General features: G+C 56.6%; 3 protein-coding genes across 7 annotated transcripts; 2 read left to right on the top strand and 1 right to left on the bottom strand.

The window, feature by feature from the left end:
* Positions 1 to 1,541: 1,541 nt before the first annotated feature.
* LOC104365962 (ubiquitin carboxyl-terminal hydrolase CYLD) lies at positions 1,542 to 17,588 on the top strand. Of its 4 annotated transcripts, none has more exons than XM_042785842.1 (15): positions 1,542 to 1,554; positions 4,274 to 4,739; positions 4,819 to 5,100; positions 5,324 to 5,393; positions 6,219 to 6,439; positions 6,925 to 7,078; positions 8,402 to 8,540; positions 9,187 to 9,297; positions 10,593 to 10,684; positions 11,750 to 11,816; positions 12,884 to 13,016; positions 13,326 to 13,434; positions 13,637 to 13,755; positions 14,252 to 14,471; positions 14,625 to 17,098. In XM_042785842.1, the coding sequence occupies exons 2-15, from the start codon at positions 4,278 to 4,280 to the stop codon at positions 14,807 to 14,809; spliced, it is 2,364 nt and encodes a 787-aa protein (XP_042641776.1). In that variant the 5' UTR covers positions 1,542 to 1,554; positions 4,274 to 4,277; the 3' UTR covers positions 14,810 to 17,098. The 4 variants fall into 4 exon arrangements, 3 of the variants coding, with proteins under 3 accessions (XP_042641776.1, XP_042641777.1, XP_032849189.2); XR_004407074.2 differs by lacking the exon at positions 1,542 to 1,554 and adding an exon at positions 17,115 to 17,588 and having other exon boundaries at positions 3,190 to 4,739; positions 14,625 to 17,029; XM_042785843.1 differs by lacking the exon at positions 1,542 to 1,554 and adding an exon at positions 3,190 to 4,140.
* Positions 17,589 to 17,765: 177 nt separating this feature from the next.
* Positions 17,766 to 24,852, bottom strand: NAPRT (nicotinate phosphoribosyltransferase). Of its 2 annotated transcripts, none has more exons than XM_042785844.1 (13): positions 24,589 to 24,852; positions 22,511 to 22,638; positions 22,304 to 22,386; positions 22,019 to 22,149; positions 21,824 to 21,939; positions 21,489 to 21,682; positions 21,159 to 21,299; positions 20,892 to 20,976; positions 20,525 to 20,605; positions 19,210 to 19,312; positions 18,954 to 19,111; positions 18,664 to 18,771; positions 17,766 to 18,527 (listed from the first exon to the last, which is right to left on the bottom strand). In XM_042785844.1, the coding sequence occupies exons 1-13, from the start codon at positions 24,773 to 24,775 to the stop codon at positions 18,468 to 18,470; spliced, it is 1,575 nt and encodes a 524-aa protein (XP_042641778.1). In that variant the 5' UTR covers positions 24,776 to 24,852; the 3' UTR covers positions 17,766 to 18,467. The 2 variants fall into 2 exon arrangements, with proteins under 2 accessions (XP_042641778.1, XP_042641779.1); XM_042785845.1 differs by having other exon boundaries at positions 22,304 to 22,371.
* A 408-nt stretch (positions 24,853 to 25,260) lies between these two features.
* LOC122152636 (filaggrin-2-like) lies at positions 25,261 to 26,411 on the top strand. The gene is made up of 2 exons (XM_042785876.1): positions 25,261 to 26,245; positions 26,322 to 26,411. The coding sequence occupies exon 1, from the start codon at positions 25,317 to 25,319 to the stop codon at positions 26,220 to 26,222; it is 906 nt and encodes a 301-aa protein (XP_042641810.1). The 5' UTR covers positions 25,261 to 25,316; the 3' UTR covers positions 26,223 to 26,245; positions 26,322 to 26,411.
* Positions 26,412 to 26,421: the final 10 nt, after the last annotated feature.

Genomic DNA, 26,421 nt, shown 5'->3' with positions numbered 1-26,421 from the left:
GGGCGTCCCAGTGGGGGGGGAATCTGTGTATTCTTTGTATGAAAATAAATCTATTTAGCCAATATTTATACCCTGCTGCTGTGGTCTGGTCCCCCTCCCTCAGCTCTGCCCCACAGCACCGATGTCCCTGGGGTGGGTGATGTCCCCAAGGTGGCAGCTCGGTGATTCCAGATCCAGTGTGTCACGCTTGTCTTCATGACGTGTCCCAGCGGTGGTGGGGGGGGACACCCGTGTGGTGTGTGTGGGCAGGGATACCCCGGGGAGGGGACACGGGACATGGGACGCAGGGCACAGGGCCATGGGGACACACAGCTGGGGGGAGGCAGGGCCATGGGGACATGGGACGCAGCACCATGGGGACACAGGGCACAAGGACACGGGGAGACACAGCTCTGGGGATGCAGGGTCACTGGGGTCTGGGGGCACAGGGCCATGGGGACATGGGGCACAGGGCCATGGGGACACAGGGCACAAGGACACGGGGCACAGGGCCATGGGGACACAGAGCCATGGGGACACAGGGACATGGGACCACAGGGCACAGGGCCATGGGGACACAGGGCCATGGGGACACAGGGCCATGGGGATACAAGGCACAGGGCCATGGGGCCACAGGGCCATGGGGCCACAGGGCACAGGGCCATGGGGACACAGGGCCATGGGGACACAGGGCCATAGGGCCATGGGGCACAGGGCCATGGGGACACAGGGCCATGGGGACACAAGGCACAGGGCCATGGGGACACAGGGCACAGGGCCATGGGGCACAGGGCCATGGGGACACAGGGCCATGGGGACATGGGGACACAGGGCCATGGGGACACAGGGCACAGGGCCATGGGGACACAGGGCCATAGGGCCATGGGGCCACAGGGCACAGGGCCATGGGGACACAGGGCCATGGGGCACAGGGTCATAGGGCCATGGGGCCACAGGGCACAGGGCCATGGGGACACAGGGCCATGGGGCACAGGGCCATGGGGACATGGGGACACAGGGCACAGGGCCATGGGGACATGGGGACACAGGGCCATGGGGACACAGGGCACAGGGCCATGGGGACACAGGGCACAGGGCCATGGGGCACAGGGCCATGGGGACACAGGGCACAGGGCCATGGGGACACAGGGCCATGGGGACACAGGGCACAGGGCCATGGGGCACAGGGCCATGGGGACACAGGGCCATGGGGACACAGGACACAGGGCCATGGGGCACAGGGCCATGGGGCACAGGGCCATGGGGACACGGCGCACAGGGGGACGCAGGCCCAGGGGGACCCCGCGGGACTCTCCGTCCCCTCCCCTCGGATCCAGCAGGGGGCGGGGCGCTGCGGCGCCGAGACCCGCCCCCCCCGGCGGCCCGCCAACCGCCCTCTCCCTTTCATTGGCTACCTGCCTCGCCTTCCCCTCTCCCCATTGGATGGCAAGCCGCCGGCGGCGGGGCGGACCGGAAGCGCCGGTGCCGCTCTGGGCCGCGCTCGCCCGGCGGGTCTATGGTGGCGTCCCCGCTGAGGCGGAAGAGCGGGGCTGCGGCGGCGGCGGCGGGAGATCGGTGAGAGCTGAGGCGGGAGGGGGGGGGAGCCGTGCCGGGACCCCCCCCGGGTCTTCCTCCCCTCCCCACCCATCGCCCCACAGCCGTGGGACCCTCTCAGCACCGTGTGTCCCTCCCCCCCCCTTCCCCGCTACCTCAGGGGCGGACCCCTGGAGAGCCTTCCTCCAGCTTAGCGTCCATTTACCGCTTTAAAGCCGCTTTAATTTTCATTATCCGTCGCTTTCCAGGTTCCTCTCAGCGTAACCCATCAGGGTTCAGCGCCGCTTAAAACACCGCAAGCTGAAATACCGCACATTGGCCCGAATGGGATTTTATTTCTGTTAACCCGGGAGGGAATTGTGCATATTCTGTTGTTAAGAAGTTGGTTTATTTTTGGGTTTTGATGAGGAAAAGGGCTTGTCTTTGGGGTTTGGTGGGGAAAAGGGCTTGTCTTTGGGGTTTGGTGGGGAAAAGGGCTTGGGTTTTGGTGAGGAGAAGGGCTTGGGTTTTGGTGAGGAAAAGGGCTTGGGTTTTGGTGGGGAGAAGGGCTTGGGTTTTGGTGAGGAGAAGGGCTTGGGTTTTGGTGAGGAGAAGGGCTTGGGTTTTGGTGAGGAGAAGGGCTTGGGTTTTGGTGAGGAGAAGGGCTTGGGTTTTGGTGAGGAGAAGGGCTTGGGTTTTGGTGAGGAGAAGGGCTTGGGTTTTGGTGAGGAGAAGGGCTTGGGTTTTGGTGAGGAGAAGGGCTTGGGTTTGGTGAGGAAAATGGCTTATTCTGCTTTTCCTCTCGTGGCAGCATTTAAAGAACCGTTGGGCTTATTATATTCCTCGTGGAGAGAGGACTTTAAAAAAATAAGTAAAATAAACCCAAGGTCCTGACGATGGAGGATTAAACAGTAGGGTTTGAGACACAGAATGTTATTCTTTAATTCTGTCCTTTAAATATCACAGAATTTCCAGCCTTTGCCTTGCCGGCAGTTACAAAATGTCAGCAGTGAGTTATGTGGATGAGAAATAAGGGAACTGCTGCGCGCCACGGGATTTCTTCCCCTTCCACTGCCTCCCCATTTGGTTATGGCAAAGCAGGGGGTCTTTCCCTGGCACGGGCTGCTCCCGTGTTCCCCCCCGTTGTGCCCCGTCGCTTCGAGACGGTCACCCCAGAGGGAATGGCTCTGGGTTCCCTCGGCAAAAAGAGGGGAGAGCGTGAGCGTGGTGGTCAGGCCCGTGGGTAACGCGGGTCTGGCTCTGCGATTGGAATCAGCTGCACTCAGCAGACCCGGGTGGGTGCTGCTTGAGGAGACCCGTGGTTTTCGGGGGGGTTTATTCCGTTCTGAGACCAGACCTTCAGCCGCAGCAACCGAGCGTTGCCCAACAGCGGTGCGGCAGCATTTGGGTCAGGTCTCCGAGCCATCTTCCCACCCTCTAGGATTAAAAAATAAGAGTGAAAGGGAAACGGCTCTTGTAGGAAGCTGCCACAATGAACCCAAACGCAAGGAAAGCTCCAGGATCTGATCAAGCATTGAGTAATTTTTAATTATTTATTTCAACACAAGCAGTGATTTATCTTTTCCTAATACTTTTAAAAATGAGCTCTCTTGATATTAATCTCCAGGGAAGTCCCCAGTAACGCCGCTCTCCTCCTTGCTGAGCTCTGTGCAGCCTTTCTGTTCAAGCTCAGCCTACGTTTTCCTCCCAACCCACCCGTTTATTGTTTTTGTGAGCGTGCTTCCTGCCGCAATGCCCTGAGTGTGTTTCTACTTCCCTTAATTGCATCTGCTCAATTCCTCCTCTTTCCACTTTAAACTTCTAAGAAACTTCTACCAGGTAGCCCATAGTGGAGACATCTTTTTCTTCCTTCATTTCCTCCGTGGCCTTGAAACATCTCTTTATCTTCTCTATATTGGCCTGGTTGGGCTAACCAGTTCTGTCCACCTGCAGGAAGAAGTTTCTATATTCACCCCTTTTTTCTATTGTAACAAAAAGTCTGGGTCCTTGCTGCGCGTGGCATCGTCAAAAGGGAGATGGGGAGAGGTAAAATGCGTGAGAATTTAACTAGGATTTAAGTGCAAAAATGTACTTCTGATTACAGATACTTGAATTTCTTTTGAGATGTCTGTTTTGAAAGGTGGTGATCTTTACTGCCTCAGTATAGTAATGCGGTAGGTGCTGTGCTTTGCGTATGTTTTGAATATTAATGTGCTTTAACACAACATCGAAGAGCTCTGGTCACAGACCAGAACTCCCTTTTTAGGGAATTTTTAAAAGGCAGAATTTAGCCTTCTCCCCACTCCTGCAAGTAAGTATGTAAAGAAAGCAGGAGGTGGAATTTAATGAGGCTGTTCTGGCTGTACAGCAGTGTAGAGAACAGGACAAACGAGATGCTGCTCTGTGCGACTTCTTGCTGGGAGGGTTCAGTAGAGAAAAGAGAGCTGTTTTCTTCCCATGGGTGCACAGTGGGAGGACAGGAGGCAACGGGGCCAAGCAGGAACGTGGGAAACCTTGGTTAGATCGAATTTTTTCATTTTTTTCACCATAAGGGTGATCAAACACCGGACCGAGGGACCAGGGAGGCTGTGGGATCTCTGGCGTTGGAGACGCTCAAAACTCAAGTGGGTGAGGCTTTGAGCAACCCACTTAGAACGCGGGGTTGGGCTTGAGACCTCTTCCAACCTGAATCCTTCTGAGATCCTGCGATAACATGCATGTATCTTCACCGGTGTGACTCCTCTCGTTTCTCACGACCCAGGGGAATGACAATGACCAGCCCCCTGCCTTCAGCAGGGAATGGGAACTGCTATTACATCCTGACGGAAGACTGTGCCTATGGCAGCAAATACTTCCAAGCTGGGAACATGTGCTTCTGCAGCGAGAGGAGTTACCTGCGCAACTTCTCCGACGACAGGCCCCCGGCTTGCTTCTTGAAAGTCGTCATGCTGGATGACAGCTCCATCGTCACGATAAACGTTGAAATCCTTCAGCCGGTGCGCGAGGAGGTGGCCGTCTTCCTCCTGGCCATCAGCAGCCACAACGAACGTTTGGATTACTTCTTGGAGAGGCTGAGCCTCGAAGCAGCTCTGCGGGCCGTGCCAGGCCAAAAAGTGATGGTGGAGGTTGACCGGCAATATTTCCCTGGTATCATCCGCTACATCGGGAGCATTTACAAAAACACTTCGGCTGCGCTGTCTCCGTTCTTCTTCGGGGTGGAGTTACAGGTAAAGTGGCCAAGAAAGTAAGTTGCTTGTTTTCCCTTGATGTTTGTGTATGTAACGTGCCTTTCTGGCATGTTTTCAGGGTGAGGGGGAAAACAGAGGGCGCAGCGATGGATCTTATCACGGCACTGAGTATTTCAAGTGTAAGCGGAACTGCGGGATCTTCCTGCCGTTTCACAGAGTCCAATTTACTCCCACGTCGGACGACGACTATATGAAACAGAAGCCAAAACTGGACACAGAGGAGGTGGTTCCCGTGAAAGTGGGAGATGCAGTTAGCTTCTACGTGGACGAGGTCCTCACAAAAGGAATAGCGATGGCAGTTTACAGGGAGGGAACCCAATGGTTCGTTAAAGTTTGTCCGGTAAGAGCGGTCTTGCTGCCTTTTCTTGGTTTTGGGGGATTTTTTTTTTTTTTTTTTTTAAATTATGTTATGGTGGGACGTTAAAGAGAAGTGAAAGGAAAGTCCAAAAGGCATGTGAGGTTACGTGCAAACTTTCCAGGCCTGTTTGAAAAATTGGTTCGTATTCCAGGAATGCTCAATGGCTGATAAAGCATTTAGCTGATGGATTTTTCTCTCCTTTCAGGAAGAGGAAGGAACAACTGACATTTTTAGAGAAATCCCTATGGACTCTGTTGTGAAGGAAAGCTTGCAAAGTAGGTTATCATCAGATGTGTCTGCCTTGTGTACGTTCCTGGGGATTTAGCATTTATTTCTTCTCTGCAGGCTACTGATGAGCTGAAAGCTCAACAGCAGCTTTAGCTAGTCCCAGCTTAGTTGATCGGAAGGCAGAGAAGGTCCATGGAAAAGTCTCAAGTTCTGGACAAAATTCTTTGCATTAGGCAACTAAAGCTGAGCCTACCCTTTTATCAGGAAGAAGAAGAAAGGGAAAGATTGCATTGCAGAAGGATTTCCTAGGGGAGAACGCACCACAGGTTGAAGAGTCTTTAATTTAGCTGTAGAAGATGGAGCAGGAGCCTCATCCTGCTGCCAGACAAACTCCAAAAGGCACGGATGCCAGCAGCAATGGTGTGAGTCATTGGACAAGACCAGAAATTAGCGGAATCTCTCCGTTGCCATCAAAAGACACTGTGCAGCTGTCAGGGCCAGCCCGAGGGGAGCTGTCATTGGGCTCTTCACTGAGTTGTTTCATCTCACTAAAGGCAGAAAAATTGGAAATAAGCCCCCTACTGCTGTTTCATTAGTCTGAAATGCCTCTGTGAAAGGCTGGATTAGCTCCAAGGCCAGCGAGAGGCTGGAGTGTTCAGCCTTGAGCAAGGAAACAAGGAGCAGGATCATCCCCTCTCAGCCTGTTAGACCAGCTTGGCCATATCACTGGGAATTACACCTTGTGTCACTGGTGCTCAGCTTGTCTGTGTGGTCTATAATTTCAAAATAGACCTGGTATTAGATGAGATCTAGAGGTGTCTGTCATTAGTGTTGACTTCCTACCTCCCCTGACATTTTGTATTGCCCACCAGGTGTATTTTCACCGTTCGAGTCTGACATGGGCTTGGGACACCCAAACCAAATGAAACGAGAGATAAGCGAGAGCGGTGAGGAGTGTGAAAGCGGGAATTCATCCCTGGAGGTGAACTCCGTGGTCCAGATCACCTTGGACAAGGGAAATCAGGTTTCGGGAATCATCCGCTGGTTGGGCTACCTGCCCCAAATTAAGCACAAAATGGCAGGAGTTGAACTGGTAAGGAGTAAAATGTTTCCTGCTGCGAGATTGTATATCAGAATGGGCAGGTCTTGTTTGCTTTTCTCTTTTTAAGACCTTCAGCTTGTGGCTGCATATCTCCCAGCCTGACCTGGGCCTCTGACATGTCAGAATGTGAACTGGGAGGGCAAGCAAGCCGTTGTGCCCTCCTTTAGACCGGGGAGGAGAGCTTGTGGAATGATGATGAGGGTTGGTTTACTCTCTCCTAGAGCAATGTTATTAGAACGTGGGATGGAATAATCATGAATCATACAAGCAGCATCAATGGGTTCAAAACATAACCAGAATAAATTAATCCAGTCAACAAAAGGGGACCAAACTCACACATGGCTCTTTAAGATATTAAATGGCTGTATGGGGGATCACACCTCGTTTGTGGAAAGACTGCTCCCGTGTTTTTCCCCGCCGGCTCTCGTGTTTTTCCCCGCCGGCTCCCGTGTTCTCCCTCAATGCTCTTTTCCCAGGATGAAGATAAAGGGGTCACTGCTGGCGAATGGCTGGGCAGATACTACTTCCACTGCGCGCCAAAACGCGGCCTCTTCGTGAAGCTGCAGTCCTGCCAGCCTGACGTTCGCTTCCAGTGTTCGCGCAACAGTGACCTGAGCCTCGTGGGTTATAGTAAGTTGTCTGGGACGAGGGGAGACAGGGCTGTGCTGGGACAAGGCGCGCTACGGAGGCGCCTCGTGCCTCTTAATCAGCAGTTTAATATTCATTGCTGTCTTTGAGTGTTCCAAAAGATGTCAGTTTTAAGGATGCTGAGGTTGCCGTGACCTGTTTATAGTGTGAGAGTTGGTAAGTAATTTATTACAGGGGTGACGTAGGTTTAGGGCATCAAATATAGGGCAACATATTGTGAGTGGCTCTAAAAATTGAGGCCTCAGTGGCATGGATGTGTTGGAGAAGGGGGAGCTGGCAGGAAATGTTGGGGGGATAACAGAGGGTAGAAGTCCAGAGCGACAGTCTTTGCGTTGTGAACGCTGCAAGCAAGACAGGACTCTTCTGCCTGTGGTTTTCAGGGCAGAAGAAAATGTCTTCTATAATTGAGATGTGGCTATGGACTAGTGTTTTAACTATAAGGCCTGGCCTAGCTTCTGTGTGTTAAATGTAGACCATGCGCGTGTGGCTCTGGAGGACTGGAGTGGGTAGCTCAGGCCCATGGCCAAGATGTCAGATGATAACGGTGTTCCACCTGGGGACTGAGAAATTACAAGGGAGCTTGGAAATTAAATCCATTTTAAATTAGAGCGTGATGTGGCGATAAGACATTCACAAGAAGAATCAGGGAAGAACAGGTCAGTATTTTCATTTGAGGAGGAAAAAATTCCTCCAGAGCAGAGAAGACAGTGTAAACCAGCCCTTTAGAAACTGTAAATGAGATGACTGTAAATGAGAAGACAGGATTCCTGTAGGGGCTGCCCAAAAACCAGGAGTAGGTAGAAGGAGGAATGTCTTAAGGGCATGCTGAAGAGAGGGGATTGAATTAAAAGGGGACAAGGCTGAAGAAACCAGGGAGGATGGGACTGAGAAAGCCACCTCTGAAGCTTAAGGAGATGACAGGTCAGCAGGATGAAACTATTCAAGCACCGTTGCCTGTTGTGTGGCCCCAGTAGGAAGGGTGCCATCTTTCAACAGAGCGATCCCAAGCTTGCATATAACCCAGCACTAGCTCGTTTTGTCTTCGTTATACTTGGCAGAACAATGGCAGAGGCAGTCTGGATTGCTAGGGCATGCCTCTGGTGAAGAAGAGGTGGTTTGGTTTTGTCTTCATTTTCAGTAGATGAATTACTAAAGAGACAAATCTTCATCCCAGCAGGAGCAGCGCCGAAGAGCGTGGTGCTGAATTCTGAGCAGAGCCAGACCCCTGGGGCATCAGGGAAGGGCAGAGCTGACCCAGACGAGGTGGGAAGCTAAAGGGAGTTGCTTCTGTTTCTTCTTTTGCAGGAGGGCAAGACGTTCTTCCACAGGCTCCAGACAGTTTTCCTCCCCTCAGGAACGAGGCAGCGGTGCGTGTCCTGCGAGGGCGGATGAAGGGCATCCAAGGCCACTGTAATTCCTGCTATATGGATGCAGCTCTCTTCAGGTAAGGACCTGCTTGAGTGGGGTGCTGTTTCATTAAACGAGTGCTTTTTTTGTTTTAATTGGACAGAGCCCTAAATTGCAGCACTTCCCTGGACTTCCGAGGTGGCTGGAAATCTACCTGGTACAGAGCAGAATATAACTGTGGAGATGCAGCCTTGATGTTTGCTGCTTTTTTTTTACCTCCTTCCCAATCTTGGTAGGTTCTCAGGCCCTGAAATACCCCTCATGAGTACCTAAGGTACCCGTGTGTCTCTCGTGCAGGGCGGTGAGAGATCGTAGTTCTCTGGACATGGACCATGCTGACTCTGTCACTAGAGGTAATGGCTGGAAACATTTCAAAGAAACCACCCAGGAGATCCCAGCTTCACTGTGCAGCACTGTTTGAGGAGGAAAAGACTCAGTGGTGCCCCCCCATGAGCAGTTTTGGCTGCAAAGTATGAGATTTGATTCTCTCCAAGCTGTTGCCTTGCGTACATTAAACCAGATGTGGTTCATCTCACTGAGGAGATGCGCTGCCACTCACCTTTCTGTAATTGCATGCATGGACTGTTGAAAATAAAAGCCACCGACTGTCACCAGGCACAACGATTTGGTTCTATTGCTGCAAACCCATCGGACTTACTTCTCTCACATTTTTTTTTCCACAGCCTCTTCTCCTGTACGTCCGTGCTGGACTCCATGCTCTTCAAGCCCTTCCCACTGTGTGACAGGAACGTCCAGAGCATTCTGCGGGATGAGATTGTTAGTCCCCTCCGAAAGTGAGTATAGTGTGTGGGAATCTTGGAAGTCATCTATCTGCCTTCATCCCTTCTCTGCTGCCCTGCCAGATGGTACCTAACACTGAGAGGAAGGGTTCCCTGGAGGGTTTCTCCTGCCAGCCACACCCAAAAGTCTTCATATCAGGTTTCTCTTCAGTTTTTCCCTTCCCTGGTCTGCGAGGCTGCCGTGACTCTGACTGCATGTGCACGAGCCTCTCCTGCTCAGAAGGAAGCCTTGTTGAGCTGTAGTTCTCAGTAAAAGGATAAAAGAGAGATTCCTGGGGTTGAGACCACCTCTGTGGAGGAACCCTGGAGCTGATGAAGCGATGGCATTGTCTTCATCAGCAGTTAGTCCCAAAGGCAGTATGCAGTGCCGGGGTGGACGAGGGTAGACCATGGCCTGAGAGCTAAATTCTCTGCGATTTTGTCGAAGATATCAGGTTCTTCCCTCATCCTCCCTAGAGGGGTGTGGAAGAGAAGTGTGGAGAGCTGATTGTAGATAAGACTAGCATCTCCCTTGAGCAGTGTCTTGGCACTGGCTGCAGAAACCCAACCCTGGGGTGTTGTGTGATGCTGAGATTTGATTGAGCGCAGCCCTGCAGAGGATGAAAAATTGGATGGGAACTGACAATGTGCGCTTGCAGCCAGAAAGCCAACCATCTCCTGGGCTGCCCCCCAAGCAGCGTGGCCAGCGGGTCAAGGGAGGGGATTCTCCCCCTCTGCTCCACTCTGGGGAGCACCGCGTCCAGCTCAGGGGTCTCCAGCACCAGAAAGACACTCACTTGTTGGAGTGAGTCCAGGAAAGGGCCACAAAAGAGAGGGCTGGAGCAGCTCTGCTGTGAAGAAAAGCTTGGGAGGGTTGGGGTGGTTCAGCCTGGAGAAGAGGAGGCTCCAGGGAGACCTTCTTGTGGCCTTCCAATACTTGAAGGGGGCTTATAAAAAAGACAAGGAGAGAATTTTTACCAGGGCCTGTAGCGACAGGATAAGGGGCAAGGGTTTTAAATTGAAAGGTTAGATTTAGGTTGGACACAAAGAAGGAAATTGTTAAGATAAAGGTGGTGAGGCGCTGGCCCAGGGTGCCCGGAGAAGCTGTGGCTGCCCCCTCCCTGGCAGGGTTCAAGGCCAGGTTGAGTGAGACTTTGAGCACCCATGTCTAGTTGAAGATGTCTCTGCCCATGGCAGGGGAGGGGGTTGGACCAGATGATCTTTAAAAGTCGCTTCCATCCCAAACCGTTGAAGGATTCTGTGATTTAAATACAGTGGAGGGATAATCTGCAGCTGCTTCTTGTTCCTAGGACTGGCTTCGTCAGGGCTAGGAGCGTGATGCACCTGAGGGAGCAGCTCACTGAAAAGGGCCAGTGTTCAAGCTTTACCAACGCTGAGAAAGGTAATGTGCTCTCTGGGGCCTTCCCCGGGCTGCTTTGCTGTGCGCCGCCTCATCCAGGCACCAGGCTGACAACTTAATTGTACGCTTCTCCCAGGCACGTTCATTAATACGCCTGCTGTGCTGTTCATTTATGTAAAAATGCACACGTAAAATACTTTGGGCTTTTCAAACTCTACGGGCTTTTCAGCTGAAATTTTTCCTGAAGTCTGATGGAAAGATGGGAGTCGCTGGGGCTTTACCTGGTGGCAGCTGTTGCCAGGAGGGGAGAGGAAGATCTCTGTGAGCAGAATTTCAACAAGGGAAATTTCCTTGAGTTATACCCTGATAAACCCATCCCTGATGTCCCCGCTAGAATCCAGTTTGACTTATCCTTTTGCCAAGATCAACTTGTCTTTGAGCTCTGATAAGTTATTTCAGGTTCCTCGAAGACTGTAGTCTGCTTAAAATAAGACAGAAAACGCCTACAGCTGAAACCCACCCAATCTCTGGTTGTGACCACCACGTTCCCATCCACGCACAGCAAAGCCCCGTGTAGTTTACAACAAGGAAACAGATTACGCCAGTGCCAAACATCACTGCAACAACCTCTGGGTACCTGGGTAGTAAACAAGTGACATTGATTCTTCCAGAAACAGCAGGTGTCTGCTCAGTGAACAGCACTTGTGTTTCGAACTAGTGTGTATTTATTTTAGCCAGGGATAGTTTAACTGTTCGGTTTCTTGAATTTCCCCAGCTGTCCCTGATTGCACTTTGAGTTTATGCTGTTGGTGTTAGCAGTAGCTGTCCGTGAGGGACTCTGAGATAGAGTTGCTGTGATGGCCCTGCTCGTGAGAGTGCGGTACCTGAAGGCTGGTTTGCTTTTTTCATGCTCACCCTAGGATTTATGCATTAACCAAGTGCTCTCAGCTTTCAGTCCGATCCTCCCCATACCTAGAGCAAAAGAGGAAATTCCCAGGTCGTGAAATGCTGGCTCATGTTTATCTGGCAGCTTTTGCTTTCTGGATGCAGCGGGGCACGGCAGCGTTCCTGGTGTGGTGTGACCCGTGCTTTTCTTTCACCTTCCAGATCCTGAGGAGTTCCTCAATCTCATAATGCATCAGATCCTGGGAATAGAGCCACTCTTGAAACTGCAGTAAGTTTCCATCTCTAAGCGATACAGTTTACCCAAGCCAGGCTCATTAGTGATCCACCTCATGGTCACCGGGTGTTAACTTGCACCTTTTTATCGAGGCTTTGGAGCCACAGCTCAGGGCACAAGTCCCCTCTGCTGTCCCTGTGATCTTGTCCCCGGTGACGCAGCCAGGAAAAGACATTTCTAAACTCTCCCTGGAGGTGCCACCTTCAGAAAATGATGATACAAACCTTGGTCTCCTCCTTTGGGAGAGCCAGCAGCGGTTTGAGAAACGTAGTGTCCGACCTCAGTGCGGAGGCAGCAGTATCTGACAGCCTGTGGATGCGTTTGGGATGCGTCCAAGCTGTCCAGCTGGCTCAGGTCCTGCAGCCTCTCGAACAGGGAGTCCATGGATGCAGTCCCAGTTTTTTAGGACTCTACAAAGAAGATGAGAGGTTGAAGGAAGCCAAAAATAACTGTGCTGTTCGGGAGCATAGAAGGGGATTGTTCGGTTTCTGTGCTCCTTTGTTGAGACGTCAGTCAAACCGTAGATGGTGGAGTACTCGGAAAGGCTGAGCACAAAGATGACTCTGTACTGCAGCTCCCCTGCAGAGGGTCATCTGAAGGAAATCCTTTCTCTGCTGGCTCAGGGGTGTAGGGGTTGTGGGAGATCTTCTGCACACAGCTCACCTTTTGAATGCACCGAGTTTTGCTCTGTGGCTTTTGTATGTGCGGTTATAAATAGACCTTTCATCTGAGGAGGAGTTTGCTGGTTGTGCCGTAGCGCAGTTGATTTGAAAAACATTGTGTCTTTGAATACTGACATCGACGAGGGGAAATTGGGTTTGGCTTATAGGAGCAGGATGTGAGGCTGCGGAGGGATAAATGGGAGCGAAGATGGTATATTTCCAGCCTCTTCTTGTGGCACGTATTTGGTATTTCTGGTCGGAAAAAGGGCTTCTGTATTGCACCAAGCAGCCCTTGGTGCCTTGGGCCCGGAAGCTCTTGCAGGACAAAACCTCCGTGTCCTCTGGGAGCTCGGACATTTGTGGCACCCCGTAAACCAGCCCCGTGACCACTCCTTGCAGGTCAGGAGGCCAGAAGGAGCAGGACTGTTACTGTTACCAGATATTTATGGACAAACAGGAGGATCTGGTGGTTCCTGACGTGCAGCAGTTAGTGGAACATTCCTTCCTGTCCTCTGATCTCAAGCTAGTGGAGGTGAGCCCAGCTACCTTCCGCCTACGCTGCTATCTGCTGCCTCTTCCTTGCTTCCTCCAACGTAGCCGTGCCTGCCAGTGGGTCTAGTGTGTCTTAAATCCAACACCGCAAAGAAGCAGGATACAGCCACAGGAGAGAGGTCCCAGGGAATCTGAGCATGACCTGGGAAGCGGGCTGTGCTTTCCCTGTTGCTGTTTTGTCTTGTGAATAACCGCAGGAAGTCTTTATTCCCAGCAGTGATACGGAGGGAAGATTCTCCTAGGGCTTGTCTCTTCTGGCAGGGTGACTTGTTTGCCTTTCTTTTCCCAGATCCCATCTTGCTTCATTATCCAAATGCCGCGATTTGGGAAGGAATATAAAATGTTCAGCAAAATCATTCCTTCCTTGGAGCTGGATATAACAGATCTGCTGCTTGACAGTAAGTTGTTGGGCAAGGGTAAAGCTGCCGGCTGGGACTGCGAGCAACCAGGTGACAAATCTCGCCTCTTTGGGTTGTGAACAGGTGTGAGGTGGGTGCATGGTGTGATTCTTCTTCCCCGAACGCCGCTTTTGGCAGGGCGAGTTGGATTTCAGGTGAGACCTGGAGGAGACCCATCCTCTCGCCCCTGTTGCCCCTGCAGGTCCCAGGGAGTGCTGCGTGTGCGGCGACGTCGCCACCCTGGAGTGTTCAGAGTGTTTCAAAGACAAAGTATTCGCGGCTACGGGCCTGAAGCAGTTCTGCAGCTCCTGTTCCAGACAGGTATTAATTTATTTTATTTTTTTTGGTGGTGGGTAGGGGACGGGGACTGCTCACGAAATCTGCCTTGGTGGCTGACAGCAGATTGAACCCCCCCCCCCCAGAGGCCCCGTGTTTCCCCTGCTGTCCCTGCAGCCCTTCCCTGAGCACCAGTCCCTCCACCCAGCAGCAGCCACGTAAGAGCAGGGTTAGTTGCTGCCACGTTGAACCCTCTGCTCACAGCGAGCCTAAATAAGGACCGATCCTGCACAGACTGCGCTGCGCCCTCCACGCTGTTTCACCTACAGCTTTCTGGCCTTCCGTGCAGCGCGGGAGGCTTCTGTCTCAGCTTCTTGCTGCCAGCCCGTTGACACGCCACTCCTTGGCTTGCAGGGACCATGGGAGTCTGATCGGTGGGGAATAATCTGGGGGGGGGGGGGGGGGGGGGGGGGTCTGACCCCCCTGCCTGCTCCTCTTTCTGGCAGGCCGGGTTCAGTTCTGCCCGCTCATCTCTCCTCAGGTTCACTCCCACTACCGACGCAAAACGCACAAGCTGGCAAGGCTGCACGTCCCGGAAGAGTTTCAGAGCCGGAACCCTTGGGGCAACCAGCAGGTCCCTCGGGAGAAGATGGAGCTCTTTGCAGTGCTCTGCATCGAGACCAGTCATTACGTCTCCTTTGTGAAATACGGCCCCGAGAATGAACACTGGATGTTCTTCGACAGCATGGCTGACAGGCATGGTGAGGACCCTTCTGTCCTTCCCTGTTTTCTTGTTGGCCTCCAGATCTCTCAGCTAAGGCGCTACGCTACTGTCGAGTATGACGGTATCTGCTTAAGCTGTAGGTATTTGGGACCTGGTTTGGATTTTTCTCCTTCTTTCTTTCTGGGTTTAGGTGATGAAAACGGCTTCAACATTCCCACGGTAACGCTGTGCCCTGAAGTTGCCAAATACCTGGACTTGCCGCTGGCGGTGCTGGCCCTGGAGCAACCTCGGGACATGGACGGAGTGGCCAAGCGCCTCTTCTGCGACGCCTACATGTACATGTACCAGAGCAAGAAGATGGCCCTTTACAAATGACACAACCTTGGGCTGGAGCTGCAGAGCAGCGAGGCGGCGGAAACGTGAGCTTGGATCAACCCTGCAGCTCGTCATCGGTGAAAGCAGCCGGCTCCGGGTGCGCTGAGCTTGCACTTCTGCTTCTTCTTACCTCTTCCAGCATCTGGTGTCAAGCTATCCATGCCAGCCTGTCTGGATTTGTTAAATCCTGTACTTGGCCTTATCAAGGGATAGTTTGTACTTCCAGTGGACCTGGACTCTGAATTATTTACACTCAAATTCATTCTCGTTTCCTACCTTCCTCTTCCACCCTCCTTCCTCCCCAGGCACTCTGCAGCTCTGCCCTACCTCAGAGTCCTCCGCAACAGCCTTTTTCCCCCGCCAGCCCTCCCTCTCAAAGCTGAGGGCCAGCATCTCATCAAAACACGAGCAGTTATCCTCAGGTTTGCAAAGAGCACAAGAAAACCACGGCCTTGCCATGCGCAAGACATCCTCACGGGGACTTGCGGCGTGAGAAAACCAGGAGCTGCGCCGGTGTGGTTAAGAGATGGGTCAGGAGGAGGATTTTTCTCGAGGTCTGGGATGTGACCCCACACCTAAAGCTCAGTCCCTGAATTGTCTGCGCTTCCCTTATCCAGCACTAATACTCTGGCACTTTTTTACCCACCACCCCTTATTTTCAACCGTGAGATTAACTGGATGTCTTGAGCTGCAAGTACGCTTTAAAAATACATGGGCTCGTAAGAACAAAACTGGAGGAAAGACGGAGCAGAGAAACGGCACGTGAGCTCATTATGCATCCTCTTTTTTGCAAAGTCTGCACTATTCCTACGTGATCGGGTGTTTTAACCTCACTTTTAGCACGCGCTGTCCCATCTTTGCATCCACTTCTGAGATCTGTGCCAAAGACCAATAATAGAATTCCAAAGGCAAATATGGAAAAAATGAGCACTCGGATTTTCTGCCATGACTGCAGTAAGCTTTAAGGTCTCTGGGTATTAGGTATTCCTTCAGTTAAATAACTTAAATTTGCAAACTGGGGGGTTCTCTACCATTAAGCACATGCTGCCGCGGCAGTGGGAAGCTGTTACAGGAGTCGGTGCTATGAACGGGGTTACCCAGACTCCAGATTTCCCTGACAGGACATCAAAACCTTGAGGGACGTAGCCAGGAGCCCCAGATGTACAGCTATAATCTCCTTCCTGCCCTTTTTTCTTTTTTTTTTTTTTCCCCTGCTGGGTACAGTAATTGTAATACGCAGCCTGTGGCTTTGTGTCGGTCCTGGAGGCTTGGGCCACGTGCTACCTGTGATTTAGGACATTTTTTTTTGTTTGTTTTTGCTGACAGCAGGGTTGTGATGCCACCTGGGACCTCGACAGCTTGATGCCTGTCTCGGCTTCCTGGCGTGTCCCTTCTTTCTGTATGTGGTGGCTAACAAAGGAGGGCTGGTGTGTAATGAACCCAGATCGTTAACGCGGAGTTAATGTTTTGAGAGCGCTGCTGCCCAATTCAGCTTCCAAATGTCCTTGCTGAGGATTTGGGCCTTGACACTCAAGTTGACGGCGAGGCAGCGACGTGTCCTCATGGTAGAGAAGGCAAACAGTAGCCCGGGCTGCATTCAAAGGCTTGCCAGCAGGTCAAAGGAGGGGATCCTCCCCCTCTGCTCAGCGCTGAGAAGGCCACACCTGAAGTACTGGGTCCAGTTTTGAGCTCCCCAGTACAAGATTGATGAAGAGAGTCCCGCAGAGATGATGAAGGGCCTGGAGCAGCCCTCCTGTGAGGAAAGGCTGAGAGACCTGGGGACTGTTCAGCCTGGAGATGAGAAGGCTCGGGAGGATCTCATCAAGGTTTATAAATCCCTGAAGGGAGGGTGCAAAGAAGACGGAGAGGATCTTCTCCACGGTGCCCAGTGCCAGGACCCAGAGGCCCTGAGCACAAACTGGAACACAGGAGATTCCCTCTGAACACTTTCTCACCGCGCGGGTGACAAGCCCTGGCACAGGTTGCCAAAGAGGTGGTGGAGTTTCCCTCCCTGAAGAACCTCAGAATGATCCTGGGCAAATTCAAAGGAAGGGTCCGTCTAGGAGAAGGAGGGATGGTGGCAGATGCAGCGACGCCTCGTCCCGACGATGGGTTTACCCTGCTCCCACGTGGGATCCAACCTCCTGACCTCTGGCTGGTCTGTCTTCTCAAAGTTCTCTTCCTTCCTTCTCTCCTAGGAACTCAGGACAATCTACTCAGGTACGCTGGGAGCTGGGCTCTTGTATCTCTGGTGTTTCTGCTCTAAAAATCAAAAGTTTTAATAGCAAACCGTTCCTTTTCCCAGAGTTTTTTCCTCTCTTAAAATGCCAAGTGTGAGACAGCACCCACAGCTGAAGCGTTGCAACGGGGAGCTCCAGCTTGCTGGGTTTTTCAGAAACAAGAGACCATCAGGCCATGCTTCATTAAGCTCTTTTAATTACTTTTCCCAGCCCCCACCACCACCACCAATGTGTTGTAAAGGGCTAAACCTTGATCTTAAACCAGGGCTGTTCCTGGGAGGGTGTGCAATGCAACCGCAGGGTCGGTGTGTGGGTGCAACTCACAGGGGATTTTCTTGCCCTCCCCCACTGCACCTTTCCAAGGGGTGGCTCGATTTTTGCATCTGTACGTTTTACAACCTCAGGGGAAAGGATTTCCTATCTCCCTGCTACAGATTTGGGCAAGATTAGAGAAAATAGGCATGTCGTGGAGAAAATTTTTTTTTTTCTTTCCTATTCCATGCAACTTCTCTTGTTTTGATAAAGCTTTCAAACAGTCATTGTCTGAGGCATGCGACCTACCCCCCCGTGGAGGTTTTCGCTGGAATTAGGGTCCCCGCTGGTGCCACCCCCAGATGCCCTCATGGGTCAGCAGTTGCTTTTTCATTCCAACTTATTCAGTCATAAAGCACGAAGTGAAAGACGTTGAATTCAACGGTCAAGCTGAAGGCGAGAAGTGTTTTGAAGGACCAGGGCAGCCACGCAGTGTGGCCACAGTGGGTAAAGGCTTTTATTTCTGTTTTTGTGTTTTTTTGTTTTGTTTTTTTTTTTTTTTTTCTTTTTTTGCTTAGAATGAAGCTAATTGCAGGGATTAGTGCCACGCTTCCTCTATGAGCATTGGGTTAAGAGAGTTCAGGTGTCAACCTGGAGCTGGTCTCCACGCCCCAGGGAATGTGAATAAAAGGGAGAGAGGTGAAATGCAGCCACAGAGCCTGAACGAGGAAGGGCAAAGTGCATCTGCCACCCGTGTCCCACCAGACATGGGTTGGGGGGGGGACAAGTTGGTCCTTCCCCTGCTAGGACCCCTTCTCCTGCACTCAAGACTTGGTCTCTAGTGCCACCGAGGAGCTTCAAGCGTGGGCTGCCACCACAGAAAGGGCAGGGCTGGCAGGGCCACCGAGGCGGGCAGGGAAGGACGGGGGCTTCCAGAGAACATGGGGAGGGGGGTGGACGGGGGGGAGCTGCCTCCCAGCTCCGCCCGCCCTGTCCCGGTGCGCCCAGCTTTGCCGCTGGGACCCCAGGGAGCTCTCCTGGTTTCTGCCAAGTCCTTGGAGCAGCAGGGTTAGAACCAGTTGATTCCCAATTAGCCACTTGGTCTTCAAAAGAGCGTGGAGGAGCAGGGGGCCGGGGGGGCGGTGAGGGGCGGCCTCCCCCCCCCCTCACTGGCTGGCTTGTTGCAGCTCGGTGAGGAGGCAGTGCAGCCTCTCCGTCACGGCCACCTGGCACGGGAGAGGGGACAGTGAGCGGTGTGGTCCCCGAGGTGGGGACTCCAGCCTTGTTACCTCTGCCCGGTGGCTTTGCGTAGGCCACGGGGACCGGGCAGGGTCCCTGGGGGGGGGGGGGGGGGGGCCGTACCGGGTAGGCTTGTGGCTCGTGGAGCCGGCGGTGAGCGGGGTTGAGCCGGTTGAGGGACACTTGGGCGTGGGTCCTCACCTCGGGCAGGCTGGGCAGCGGCTCGCACACCTGGCAGGGATGGAAGAAGCTGGACAGGGGTGTCAAGGCTGGCACCTGAGTTGTTCCCTGCCCCAACGCCTCGGGCAGGAGGGCAACACGCTGGGGTTTAACCCTTTGATGCTGACGTTACTGCCAAGACACCACCACCCTGGCTCGGTCTTTCACCCAACGGGGGGGAGGCTGCCCCTGACCTGGCCATCTCTGAAGTACGTGCGGTGAAGGGGCTCCACGGCGGCGGGCACGACCTTAGTGGTCTCAGCAAGCCGCCCCAGGACGCGGATCGCCAGCTCCTGCCCAGCGCTGGGCGAGGGTTCCTCCTCCAGGGCCATGAGGTCCATGAAGGGGTGACCTGCAGGGGTGCCGGGTTAGGGGCCAGCGCCTGCGTGGGACGGCGGGGAGGCTGTCACAGAGCAGGGGCAGCACCGTGGGAAGGGTCTCCCAACTCACCAGCAGCGTCATAGAGCCGATAGATCGTCTTAGACCCTGGGATTGTCATCTTCTCCTCGTCTTCTGTGAGCTTCAGGCACGGGGAGCCATTGACCTCCACCAGCTGCAGGAGAAGAAGGTGAAGGGGACGGGCACCTTAATTTTGTCCCGCGCACCAGCTCATCCTGAAGACCACACCGAGCTGTGTCCCCTCTGTGTGCGTCTGGGGAGGCCACTGATGCCAACCAGCTGAAGAAATCCAAAAAAAAAAAAAAAACCCTCTCAAACCACCCGAAGTTGGACATCCCGCCTCCTCCTGCCTGCAAGCTTCTCGTTATTGTGGTCTCATGAAGATTATTTCCAAGCAGGACAGAGATGGGGGGGGACTGAGTGCACCCTCGGCAGATTTGCAGGTGCCACTAAGTGAGTGGGACGGTTGATTCCCTCGAGGGACGGGGTGCCAGGCAGAGGGACTTTGGTAGGCTGGAGGAGTGGGCCCAGGTGGACCTCCTGAAGTTCAACAAGGCCAAGTGCAAGGTCCTGCACCTGGGTTGGGGCAACCCCCCAGCACCAGCACAGACTGGGGGATGAAGTGGATGGAGAGCAGCCCAGTGGAGAAGGACCTGGGGGTGTTGGTGGATGAAAAACTGAGCATGAACTCCTGCAGCTCAGAAAGCCGACCGTCTCCTGGGCTGCACCCCGAGCAGCGTGGCCGGCGGGTCCGGGGGGGGGGATTCTCCCCCTCTGCTCCGCTCTGGGGAGCCCCCCCGGAGCCCTGCAGCCAGCTCGGGGGTCCCCAGCACGGGCCAGACACGGACCTGTTGGAGCGGGGCCAGAGGAGGGACACGGAAATGGTCCGAGGGCTGGAGCAGCTCTGCTGTGGAGAAAGGCTGAGAGAGCTGGGGGGGTTCAGCCTGGGGAAGGGAAGGCTCCGGGGGGCCCTTCGAGAGGCCTCCCGGGGCTTGAAGGGGGGACAGGAAAGGTGGGGAGAGACTTTGTAAAACGTCCTGTAGTGACAGGACAAGGGGCAAAGGTTCTAAACTGAAAGAAGTTAGGTTTAGATTGGACATAAGAAGAAATTCTTAATGATGAGGGTGGTGAGACACTGGCCCAGGGTGCCCAGAGCAGCTGTGGCTGCCCCCTCCCTGGGAGGGTTCAAGGCCAGGTTGGACGGGGCTGGGAGTGCCCTGGGCTGGGGGAAGGATGATCTTTAAGGTCCCTCCCAGCCCAAACCAGTCGGTGATTTGATGATCCTGGCCTCACAGCACGGCCCCTTAGGGCCAGCTCCCCAAGCCGGGCAGAGACCCACCGCCCCCCCCCTCCCCGCCTCCTCTACCTTGTAAACGCAGCCCAGCGACGGCTGCAGGGGACACGTCACCAGGTTGGTCCCCACGCCAATCACGTCGATCTCGCTCCCCTGGTGCAGCGGAGAAGACAGGGCCCATCAACAGCCCAGCCCTGCCACTGGTTTTTCAAGCCCGTATTGAAACCACGGGGCAGGTCCGAGGATGCTCTACCAGAAGGCGCCTGGTGGTTGCTGGCTGTCCATCCAGCCCCCCCCCCCCCCCCCCCCCCCAAAAAGCTGTTTCTTTTTCTTCTCTGTTTTCACCCGAGGAGAAAGTCCCAGGTGATTCTCGTCTCCACCCGGCGCGTCCCAACCCACAGTGGCACCAAGGTGACCTTCTCCACCCTGACCACCTCACCTCCCGGCTGAACTCCTCCAGGCTCCGTTCGCTGATGTCGTTGCTGACGGCGATGGGGATGGTCTCAAACCAGGGCACCTGGAAGCTGGCGGGGGAGGGAGCCCGGGAAGGAAAAGAGCGCGGAGTTTGGGGCGGTGGGGGGGGAACGACACCCACCCTTCTGCTCACAGCCCCCGCCACCCCCCACCCTGGCAAAGACGAGGAGCCCAAAAACGAAGAAGCCGGCGGCCCGGCGCCGGGTCACCCCGGGCTTGGCGAGGGACTCACTGAGCGCCGCAGGCTCGGAGGACTCGACGGGTTTCTTTGGATTGTTGGACCAGGTCCCCGCTGTCCAGGCGTACCCCGATGGCCCGGTACCCCAACTGGTGCAGGGCCAACGCCACGGCACAGAAGTTGGGCAAGCCGCTCCTGGCACGGGGGCGAGGAGAAGAGGTTAGTGTCCCTTCCCTGGCGGGACAGGGACGCAGCAGCGGTTCCGAGCCCCGGGGCACGGCGGGCGGCCACATCCCTGCTTTGGAGGCCACCGAGAAAGGTGGGACGGGTCTGTCCCCTTTGCCACGGTTGGAGGGTGACGGCGAGGAGGGAACCTGTTCTCACCTCCTGACGCAGTACGTGTCCAGCAGCCCCTGGAAGTCGTGGGGGAAGGTGATGGCGTAAGCCACGAAGGCGGCCAGCTCGCCCCGGTTCGCTTTCTCCGGGGGGGTCTGCAGCAGCTCACACACCCGCTGCAGCCACGACTCGGCCAGGGTTGGGAGATCCACTGGCTCTCCTCCTGCCAGCGGCACCAGCTCCTGCGCAAGGAAAGCGGGGAGGAACGGGACACACGACACAAGCTTTGGCCACCCTGTTGCCACCCCCCCCACCCCACCCCGCGGCGTTGCGAGGGGCCGAGAGCATCTCAGGCCCCGACACCATCCCACGGCGCCGCTCACCCGGGGCTGCACCTCCTCCAGCGCGGTGAAGGCCATGATGAAGGAGTGGGCGACGGTGCCGCGCACCGGGATGCCGTAGAGCTTCCCCGCCAGGACGTTGCTGGTGCAATCGAAGCCTGCGTGGGGGGGGGGAACAAGGTAGAGGGGTGGGGAACGACAGGGTCGGCGACGGCGCGGCCGCCGGGCAGCACTCACCCCCGATGTAGGAGTACTTGGAGGCTGAAAGGGCACCGTCCGGCCCCTGAGCGCGCCGCAGCCCGATTTCCATCAGCTTCACCTCCGGGCCGGCAAGGAATCGGAAGCGGGCGGCGTTGGTGGCCACCAGGCTGCGGGGAGGAAGGACAGGTCACCCTTTCTCTCCCAGCCAGGCTGAGCACGGAGCCAGGGCGCAGCTGGCGAGCCGCTTCGCTGCGCGGGGACGCGGCGGGGACAGGCGCGGTCCCCGGCAGCCGAGGGGCCGGAGCAGGACGCGTCCCTTACCTGGCGTAGTTAACCAGGCACAGCAAGGCCGTTTCCAGCAGCTGCACCACCAGCAGCGGCCCCTTCACCTGCAGGAACGGGACCTGCTGGGGACAAGCGGGCGGTGACATCCCCGGGGAGCCGGCAGCCCCTCCGAAATTCGGGGTGAGGGTAAGGAGCGTTTATGGGTGCGTGTCTGTGTGTGTGTCTGTGTGTGTGTCCCCCCACCCTGGCGAAGACGACGGAGCCCTCGGGCGCGGCGCAGACGGTGATTTCCGAAGCGTCCAAGGTGGCCAAGTAATCGAAGAAGGCGTCTTCCGTGGTGCTGGGCAGGACGGAGCGCAGGTAGGCGACGTCTGCGGGGGGGGGGGGGACAGGGCTCGGTGGGCGCTGGGGACAGGGTGACAGTTTGCGGGGGGGGGGGGGACACGGAACGGACAGGACACACCCCCACCTCACAGCACACACACCCCCCCCGAGAGATTTAAGGTGAGGTAGAGGGGTACTCGAGCCCAGGGGCCCCCCCAAGTCCCCTCTGGGGGACTGCGTGGGAGCACTGTCCTCCTGGAGGGTGTCCCAATGTCCCCCCGGGGGCTGAGCCCTCTCCCCCGTGTCCCCGTTAAGTCCCTCTGAGAGAGATGTCCCTGTCCCCCTGAGGGGCTCCCCTGTCATCCCCCCCCCCCCAGCTCTCATTAGTGGGTAACCCCTGTCTCCCAGGTCCCTCTCAGAGGTGTCCCTGTCCCCTGAAGTCCCCCTGTCCCCCCTGAGGGCTGGCTCTGTCCCCCCCCCCCAGCTCCCACTGGGGGTAACCCCTGTCCCCTGAAGTCACCCTGTCCCCTGTGAGGGCTGGCTCTGTGTGTGTGTGTGTCCCCAGCTCCCACTGGGGGTAACCCCTGTCCCCCAGGGCCCTCTGAGAGATGTCCCTGTCCCCTCAAGTCCCCCTGAAGTCCCCCTGTCCCCCCTGAGGGCTGGCTCTGTCCCCCCCCCCCCCAGCTCCCACTGGGGGTAACCCCTGTCCCCTGAAGTCCCCCCGTCCCCTTCGAGGGCTGGCTCTGTGTGTGTGTGTGTCCCCAGCTCCCACTGGGGGTAACCCCTGTCCCCCAGGGCCCTCTGAGAGATGTCCCTGTCCCCTCAAGTCCCCCTGAAGTCCCCCTGTCCCCGCTGAGGGCTGGCTCCGTTTCCCACCCCAGCTCCCACTGGGGGTAACCCCTGTCCCCCAGGTCCCTCTCCGACATGTCCCTGTCCCCTTAAGTCCCCCTGAAGTCCCCCTGTCCCCCCTGAGGGCTGGCTCCGTTTCCCCCCCCCAGCTCCCACTGGGGGTAACCCCTGTCCCCCAGGTCCCTCTGAGAGATGTCCCTGTCCCCTGAAGTCCCCCTGTCCCCCCTGAGGGCTGGCTCCGTTTCCCCCCCCCAGCTCCCACTGGGGGTAACCCCTGTCCCCCAGGTCCCTCTGAGAGATGTCCCTGTCCCCTGAAGTCCCCCTGTCCCCCCTGAGGGCTGGCTCTGTTTCCCCCCCCAGCTCCCACTGGGGGTAACCCCTGTCCCCTGAAGTCCCCCCATCCCCTGTGAGGGCTGGCTCTGTGTGTGTGTGTGTCCCCAGCTCCCACTGGGGGTAACCCCTGTCCCCCAGGTCCCTCTGAGAGATGTCCCTGTCCCCCTGAAGTCCCCCTTTCCCGCCTGAGGGCTGGTTCTGTCCCCCCCCGCCCCAGCTCCCACTGGGGGTAACCCCTGTCCCCCAGGTCCCTCTCCGACATGTCCCTGTCCCCTTAAGTCCCCCTGAAGTCCCCCTGTCCCCCCTGAGGGCTGGCTCTGTCCCCCCCCCCCAGCTCCCACTGGGGGTAACCCCTGTCCCCTGAAGTCACCCCATCCCCTGCGAGGGCTGGCTCTGTGTGTGTGTGTGTCCCCAGCTCCCACTGGGGGTAACCCCTGTCCCCCAGGTCCCTCTGAGAGATGTCCCTGTCCCCTCAAGTCCCCCTGAAGTCCCCCTGTCCCCCCTGAGGGCTGGCTCCGTCCCCCCCCCCCCAGCTCCCACTGGGGGTAACCCCTGTCCCCCAGGTCCCTCTCAGAGATGTCCCTGTCCCCCTGAAGTCCCTCTTTCCCGCCTGAGGGCTGGTTCTGTCCCCCCCCGCCCCAGCTCCCACTGGGGGTAACCCCTGTCCCCCAGGTCCCTCTCCAACATGTCCCTGTCCCCTCAAGTCCCCCCTGAGGGCTGGCTCCGTTTCCCGCCCCAGCTCCCACTGGGGGTAACCCCCTGTCCCCCCCGCGGGTGTCCCCCGTCCGTGTGTGTGTGTGTCCCCCCCCCCTCACCGGCGGCGGAGAAGCGGAAGGCGCGGAGGCAGCGCAGCCCCTCGGCCAGGCCGGCGCCCAGCGCGAAGGCCCCGCGGAAGGGCCCGCGGCGGAAGAAGAGCTCGGCGGCGGCGGGGAGGCGGTGGCGGCCGGCCCGCCAGTGCCCGTAGGCCATGGAGAGCTGGTAGAGATCGGAGAGCAGCGCCATGGCCCCGCGCGGGGCAGGCTGGGAGCGGCGGGGGCGGGGCCGCGGCGGGGGCGGGGCCGGGGCGGGGCGGGGCCGGGGCGGGGCGGACACGGGGGACACGGGGGCACGCGGGATGGCAGCACAGAAGGGACACGGGACACACGGGGCACATGGCACCAGGGACACAGAGGGGACACGGGGCACAGAGGGGACACGGGGCACATGGCACCAGGGACACAGAGGGGACAGGGATGGCAGCACATAGGGGACACGGGGCACATGGCACCAGGGACACAGAGGGGACACGGGGCACATAGGGGACACGGGGCACATGGCACCAGGGACACAGGGGGGACAGGGATGGCAGCACACAGGGGACACGGGGCACAGAGGGGACACGGGGCACATGGCACCAGGGACACAGAGGGGACAGGGATGGCAGCACACAGGGGACACGGGGCACAGAGGGGACACGGGGCACAGAGGGGACACGGGGCACATGGCACCAGGGACACAGAGAGGACACGGGGCACATGGCACCAGGGACACAGAGGGGACAGGGATGGCAGCACACAGGGGACACGGGGCACATGGCACCAGGGACACAGAGGGGACAGGGATGGCAGCACACAGGGGACACGGGGCACATGGCATCAGGGACACAGGGGGGACAGGGATGGCAGCACATAGGGGACACGGGGCACATGGCACCAGGGACACAGGGGGGACAGGGATGGCAGCACACAGGGGACACGGGGCACATGGCACCAGGGACACAGGGGGGACAGGGATGGCAGCACATAGGGGACACGGGGCACATGGCACCAGGGACACAGAGGGGACAGGGATGGCAGCACACAGGGGACACGGGGCACACAGGGGGTGGCAGCACACACGGCCCCAGCACACCAGGGACTCTGGGGACAGCAGCACACGGGACAGATGGCACAGAGGGAAGGGCAGCACGGGGCAGGACCGCAAAGGGACACGGGGGGTGGCAGCACCTGGGACCCGGCTGTGCCACGCACCAGGCACGACAAAAACCCTGGCCACACCACCACGGGGACAACGTGCACGGGTGACACCAGGGGACCTGCAAGTCACGCCCAGGACACTGGGCCCAGGTGGGAAAACGGGCACCGGAGTCATCGTCACGGAGGGGTTGGGCACAGCACAACCCCCCCCATCTGCTCGGGGTTGGCGCTGCGGGACTGGAGCCCTGCACCTTGGACTCTGGCAGGGTGACAAGAACGTGTGTCCCCAGGGTCAGAAATGTCACCTCCCTCTTCCCACAGGCCACGGCTCCTCACAAACCGCAGGAGCAGCTCGAGCGAGCCGGGTTGGGGGGGCAGGGGAAGAAAAAAAGAAAAAAAAAAAGAAAAAAAAAAGAGGAAATTCAGCTGTCTACCGGCAATTCCTGATGTTTCCTGGTGATCCCACGCGGGTTTTGGGGTTTTTTGGAGGCTGAGCGGGGTCTCCACCTTGGGAAAGGTGAGGGCAAACGCCCTTAGCAGAGGCCGCGTGGACAGGATGCCACTCAGACCTGCGTTCCGACCCAAAAATGTAGGTAACCCCCCCCTCTCCCCCCCCACAAAGGCCTTTAATGAAGGCAACGAGGAACGAAAATATCCCCAAGTCTCACAACGAACCACTTGGGAGCAGCTGCA

This window comes from Tyto alba, unplaced genomic scaffold, assembly GCF_018691265.1.
Source record: "Tyto alba isolate M040663 unplaced genomic scaffold, T.alba_DEE_v4.0 Super-Scaffold_9, whole genome shotgun sequence".
NCBI lineage: Eukaryota > Metazoa > Chordata > Aves > Strigiformes > Tytonidae > Tyto > Tyto alba.
Note: the sequence above shows the minus strand (reverse complement) of the source record. Positions and strands in the feature narration are given on the sequence as shown.